This window comes from Heloderma suspectum, chromosome 3, assembly GCF_057233095.1.
Source record: "Heloderma suspectum isolate Gila_16-S chromosome 3, 16-S_ref, whole genome shotgun sequence".
In the NCBI taxonomy this organism is placed as follows: domain Eukaryota; kingdom Metazoa; phylum Chordata; class Lepidosauria; order Squamata; family Helodermatidae; genus Heloderma; species Heloderma suspectum.
The window spans coordinates 2189077-2195521 of NC_139460.1; the positions used below are offsets into that span (position 1 = coordinate 2189077).

The 6445-nt window shown below is 53.9% G+C and overlaps 1 protein-coding gene across 4 annotated transcripts in view; it reads right to left on the reverse strand.

The window, feature by feature from the left end:
• Nucleotides 1–6369, reverse strand: part of RRM1 (ribonucleotide reductase catalytic subunit M1) — a 32024-nt gene extending 25655 nt beyond the window's left edge. Inside the window, exons 1-4 of one of the 4 annotated variants that reach the window (XM_084842238.1) lie at nucleotides 6200–6369; nucleotides 4455–4560; nucleotides 3662–3750; nucleotides 966–1143 (exon numbers count right to left, since the gene is read on the reverse strand). In XM_084842238.1, coding sequence (XP_084698364.1) covers nucleotides 966–1143; nucleotides 3662–3730 — 247 coding nt within the window. In that variant the 5' untranslated portion in view covers nucleotides 3731–3750; nucleotides 4455–4560; nucleotides 6200–6369. Of the gene's footprint in view, nucleotides 1–965; nucleotides 1144–3661; nucleotides 3751–4454; nucleotides 4561–5349; nucleotides 5446–6133 lie in introns of those variants that run through there. The other 3 variants (XM_084842237.1, XM_084842236.1, XM_084842235.1) reach the window with 3 other exon arrangements.
• Nucleotides 6370–6445: the final 76 nt, after the last annotated feature.

Below are 6445 nucleotides of genomic sequence, written 5' to 3' on the forward strand. Positions count from 1 at the left end.
GACTTTTGTATACTGTTTTAAGCAGTGTTGTTTTATCGTTGGATTCTTTAAAAATTGTTTTTAGTTATATGTTGTTTCTATATACTGTCCATATGTTTTTATGTAAATTGTTTTTAAACTTTGTATATTGTATTTTAATCTTTTAACTTTTGTAAACCACCCAGAAAGCTTTGGCTATGGGGTGTTATAATAATAAGAAGAAGAAGAAGAAGAAGAAAGGGCTGATTTGAATAGCTTTCCTAAAACCACCTGGTGAGCAGCAGTAAGATCTAAATGGAACTTCAGTTCGTGCTTAACCATTGTAAAACACAGTAACTAGGGGTGTACGGATTCCCCACCTTCCGATCTGGTGGGGAATCCGCCCAGGGGGGAGGCGATCCATCTCCCCCCCCCCCCCCCCGAATCCTCTGGAGCGGCTCAACTCCTCAAGGATTCTGCGGAGCCGCACACCGGCTCTGTATCGTGGGAAAAAACACAGAAGCAAATGGCGTATTGGACACCACTTGCGCTTTACAGCCGCGAGTGGCATCCAATACGCCATTTGCGACTGTATTCCTCCCAGCAATACAGCAATGGTGGCTGCCATTACTGTATCACCAGCAATACGGAGCCGGCATGCCGTTCTGAAGGAAATCCTCGGGAGGCAAAGATAAGTGAGCCGTCCGCCGCAGATTCTGGGGGCTGGATTCCAAAGAATCCAGCCTCGTTTGGGTTTGCGGAGGAATTCTCCGCCATCCCTAGCAGTAACTCACCAATTCAGTCTTAAGTTCTAATGCATCAGAACCATTTGCTCAATGCAAAACCCAATGCTATCCTATGTCCCTCAGGTAGATATTAACTTATTGTGAATTTAACTACCCCGTCTCCCTCCTACCTGATATTTTGCCAGTAACATGCTTTCAATATGCCTGCAGTTCACTGACACCACACAAATGATTATCCTGTGTTATGGCTCCCACACTCACCACTGAATACTTTCTTGGTTTCCTTATGCAGGTTGGAGACAGCTATTCTCGCTGCTAGGATGGCATAGTCGGGGTACTTGGTTGTCAGGGTTGCTGCTGTCTCAGCAGCCAGAGTATCCAGTTCTACAGTAGTGACTCCGCTGTAAAGACCCTGGATCACTTTCATAGTGATCTGAGCCTAGACAAAGCAAAGCATCACCAAGTTAGTTGGGTATCCTGATTTACATGAACAATTCTCCTGTGAAAGTTTTACTGGCGCTTATAAACTCTACAGCCTTTTGGCACATACAAAATGGCTTAAAATCCTTCTCCTATAACAGCTCTGAAAGGCTCCAGTAATATTCCAATTATGCAGATGGAGATCTGAACTAAATTAAAGTGACTCAGACAAAGCTTCTCGGTGACTCCAGGTTTGAACCAGGCTTTGAAGCCAGCTCTTATAAGCCTAAATCCAATGATAACCCAGAACAGAAGGAACAGCAATTAGCTTCCAATCGCTTCGCTTGCCAGAGAGCTATATGGTGTTTTCTCTTGCAAAGCTTTCCACTTGGATCCTCTCACTGTGAAGGAGGTTAAAATAATATGAAGGTTGAGCTGCCTTGACAAGAGAAAACGAGTGGATCTTAAAAGAGAAACAGGCGGGCACTCTGGGGGATGGCCCCAAAAGGCTGGAAAGTGGAAAAATGTAGTCAGTTGATCAGGTATTTATTTCTCTGGGAAGTACTTGGCTTGAAACTTGTATGGTACACCCTGTAGATGTAAATGCAGAGGGACTCAGATTGCTCAGAATTTGACATAAACAAACAACTTTACCATGTACACACAACTTATGTTTGCACTGCCACCCTGAGTGGCCATTTTGCCTAAAAAAGCAACATGTAAATTTCAGTACAGACAAAAATACAGAAATGTAAACCGATCTAAGCCACCAACAGACACAATTTCTAAATCTAATTAAGGTATAATGTAAGACTTCTGTGCATAAAGTGGAGCTTGAAATAATTTTTTCACAAATCACAAGGGCCACAGGAGCAAAAACGACTACCTATGATTTGCACTTTTCCCAGTATGCAAATCACTTTAATTATTATTATGATTATTATTAAATTTATTAATTGCCCATCTGGCAAAATCCTAAAAGATGATGCTGTTAAAGTGCTGCATTCAATATGCCAACAAATTTGGAACACTCAACAATGGCCGCAAGACTGGAAAAGGTCAGTTTACATTCCAATTCCAAAGAAGGGCAATGCCAAAGAGTGTTCAAACTACCGCACCATTGCGCTCATTTCACATGCCAGCAAGGTGATGCTCAAAATCCTACAAGCTAGGCTTCAGCAGTATGCGAACCGAGAACTACCGGAAGTACAAGCTGGGTTTCGAAGAGGCAGAGCAACTAGAGATCAAATCGCCAACATTCGCTGGATCATGGAGAAAGCAAGAGAATGCCAGAAAAACGTCTATTTCTGCTTCATTGACTACGCTAAAGCCTTTGATTGTGTGGATCACAACAAACTGTGGCAAATTCTTAAAGTGATGGGAGTACCAGACCACCTTACCTGTCTCCTGAGAAACCTGTACGAGGGTCAAGAAGCAACAGTAAGAACCAGACATGGAACAACAACTGAGTGGTTCAAAATTGGGAAAGGAGTACGACAAGGCTGCATATTGTCACCCTGCTTATTTAACTTATATGCAGAGTACATCATGAGAAACGCCGGGCTGGATGAATCAGAGGTCGGAATTAAGATTGCTGGGAGAATTATCAACAACCTCCGATATGCACACGATACCACCCTAATGGCAGAAAGTGAAGAGGATCTAAAGAGCCTCTTGTTGAGGGTGAAAGAGGAGAGTGCAAAAGCTGGTTTGAAACGCAACATTACAAAAACGAAGATCATGGCATCTGGCCCCATCACTTCCTGGCATATAGAAGGGGAAGAAATGGAAGCTGTGACAGATTTTACTTTCTTGGGCTCCAAGTTCACTGCAGACGGTGACTGTAGCCATGAAATTAAAAGACGCTTGCTCCTGGGGAGGAAAGCTATGGCACACCTAGACAGCATAGTAAGAAGCAGAGACATCACCTTGCCGACAAAGGTCCGTCTAATCAAAGCTATGGTTTTCCCAGTAGTGACGTATGGCTGTGAGAGCTGGACTATAAGAAAGGCTGAGTGCCGAAGAATTGATGCTTTCGAACTGTGGTGCTGGAAAAGACTCTTACGAGTCCCCTGGACTGCAAGGAGGTCAAATCAGTCAATCCTAAAGGAAATCAACCCTGAGTACTCATTGGAAGGACAGATACTGAAGCTGAAATATTTTGGCCACCTAATGCGAAGAGAAAACTCCCTGGAAAAGACCCTGATGCTGGGAAAGACTGAAGGCAAATGGAGAAGGGGACGGCAGAGGATGAGATGGCTAGATAGCATCACTGATGCAATGAAATGAACTTGAGCACGCTCCGGGAGAGAGCGCAGGACAGGAAGGCCTGGCGTGCTATGGTCCATGGGGTCACGAAGAGTCGAACACGACTGAACAACAACAACTGGTCACCCAGCCACTCTTTTAAGAGGATTTATATCCCACCTTTTTGCCATAAAATACTCAAAGCGCTTAACCATTCTCATTTTATCATATTCATTTAATGACAGGCCCATGATAAAAGTTATGGAAGGGGCAACACCAAAGAAACTTACCGGATCAACGAAGTCTAAATTGAGACCATAGCATAGCTTCTGGATCCGGGAAGTGATCTTGTCAAACATGACGCGCTCATGGCGGCCATCTGTCAAAGAGAGAGAGGAAGGGGCATCTATCACCACTGCTCAGGCACTATGTGTGAGGGTCCAGCCAAGTGGGCCTCACAGCCACTAGCGCAGCTTTCACATGATAGAAAATCTATCCATTCCCTCAGCCAAGGACACCTCTGCCCACTTAGATTCTGCATCCCACACTTAGCACAAGCAAGCCCTTCCAAGAAAAACCACAATTCTTAGTAGGATTAGGGAAGCCCACACAGTGGCCTGGATACTTCACCAGGGAATCTATGCACCCACTAGAAAGAGAAAGGGAGATAGCTGAACTGCTCATACTAAAAACTGGGAGGCTAATAATTTAGGAATGACATATACTAGGCTTGTATTTAACAAGTATTGTATTTAACATTGTATTTAACATTGGACTCGATGGCCTTGTAGGCCCCTTCCAACCCTACTATTCTATGATTCTAAGTCACCCAGCTGCCCTAGGTGTCAAGAAATTGCATGCAGTCAAGTGAATGGGCCAGACTGCTCCAACCCTCTTCTGCCAGCCCATTTGGGTAGAAGGCAATCCTTTTTTACTAGCCTGCATTTCCAAGTGGGCCACTGGGAAGGGGGCTTCCCCCCCTTCACAGCATGGAAATATAGGTTACAAGCCTCTTAGCAGGCTCATAGCTTTTGTGAGCTTGCTTGCAAGGCTGACACATTCTCCCAAGTATTTTACATTTACCTTTAAATGTGTCCTGTACCACTAGGACTGGTTTGTATGCTGCCACCCTGACATGCAAACCAGGTCCTACTGTTGGTGTCTGAATCACTGAAGGTGTTTTGATAACCTTAGATGTGGCAAAACATCAACACAACATATTGCAACAGGCACAGGGCACTCAGGGACCTAATTCTGGCCAATCACCACCGCACATATATCCTGCGCAGTCCCTTGGAGCAGCTGGATTTTTCCATGGGAAACCCACAAGCAAGACACGGATGCAACTGCACCCTCTTATCCACGTTCCCCAGCAACTGGTGTACACGGGCATACTGCCTCTGGTACTGGAGGTAGCACACAGCCATGAGGACTAGCAGCCGCTCCTCCTCCAGGAACTTGTCTAGCCTCCAAACGGGCGGCCATCCCGCGGTAGCGGATTCCAGTTTAACTCCGGGCTGCGTGGAGAAGGGCTCCTTCGACGGGCCCTGCACCTGCCACCCAGCAGCTTCGCGGGAGGGCCCCGCGGGCCCCGGCATGCGGGAGGGGGCGAGACAGGCCCCCGCCCACGTTCTCCACGCCGGGCGTAATTCCCTACGCCTCCACCGCGTCCCCCCGCCTCCTGCTCAGCTGACCCTCCGGGCCCTGCTGCGCCCCGGCCCCGTCTCCGCCGCCCGCAGACCGCCTCCAGGCAGCCCCTTGGCGAGGGAAAGCGCCAGCCGCGCGGGGCCGCCGCCCGGCCTTCCCGGCGGCCGGGCGTGGGAGCCCGAGGCCTCCGGCGGCGCCGGGCCGGGCCGGGGCGCCCGCGCGAACGCTGCGCCGCGGGGCCGGCAGAGCCGCTCGGGCGCGGCGGCCTGCTGGCGCGAGGGCCCCGCGGCGCCGCCCGGCAGAGGGGCGCGGAGGGCGGCCGCCTCCCCACCTCGCTTGACGACGTGCATGGCTGCTGCCCGCGGGCTCTCCCCGGCCGGCCGCCCCTGGCTCGCGCGCGGGCTGCGGCGCGCTCCTTCCCGCGCTCCCGCCAACCGCCGCGGCCCCTCGTGCGCCGCCGCGGCCCGCCCCGCGCCGAGGCCGCGGGCGCCATCTTGGGCGCTGGCGAGGCCTCCCGCCCGCGGCGGGCGGCTCCTTGGGGCGGGGCCCCGGCGAGGGGCGGCGCGCGCGCGGCACAACCCGCGGCGCCGCGGAGGGGGCCGGCGGAGCGGCTCCCTCCGCCCGAGACCACGATGGCGGAGGCTGCCTCACGCGGCGCCCCGCCCCCGCCCCGAGCGGGCGAGCGGCGCGGCCGACCCCCGCCAGGGGCGCCGGGCGCGGCGCGGCGCCGGGGCGGCCGGGGCGGGCCAGGCCGAGGGGCCCCAGGCCCGCGGCCCGGTGGGCTCGCGCGCCCCGCGGCTGCCGCGGGGCCGCGCCAGTCCCGAGCCGCTCCCGCCGGCGGCCTCTGCGCGGGTGCCGGCGCCGCCCGGCACCACCGGCCTGCGGGGCGCCCGCGGCCCCGCGTGGCAGAAGGCCCGGGCCGATCCCCGCAGCGCCTCCAGGCAGGGCGGAGAGAGAGCCCTGGCCCGCGGCCCGGAGGGAGCGCCGGGCGGCCGCCGCTGGCGGATGGGCCGCCGCCGCTGGCCCCGTGCCGGCTCTGGCAGGGAGGCTGGCGGGCAGCACCGACAGGACGCCTCGTCCCGCCCCAGCCGCCTGCCCTGAAGGAAGGCCCTCACGCCTGGAGGCTGCGGAGTGGGTCCTGCCCCCGAGCACCGCGCTTCACGCCCTCTGCGCCCGCTCACAACGCCTGGCGGAAGCCCGGCCAGCTGAGGAAGTGGCGGGCCACCTCAGCCTTCTGCCAGCCGAAGGAACGACCCAAGGGGGCCGCCTCCTGTGGGGACGCCCTGCCAGCGGGGCTCTTCAAATCGCCCTCGAGCCCCAGAGATGGCTGCAGCCGAGTCCGTTTGTTCTCACGGGGCGGGGCAGGGCTGCCTTGCTGGGCCCCACCCCGGGCTCATTGCCCTCTGGCGTGGTGCGGATGGCCTGAG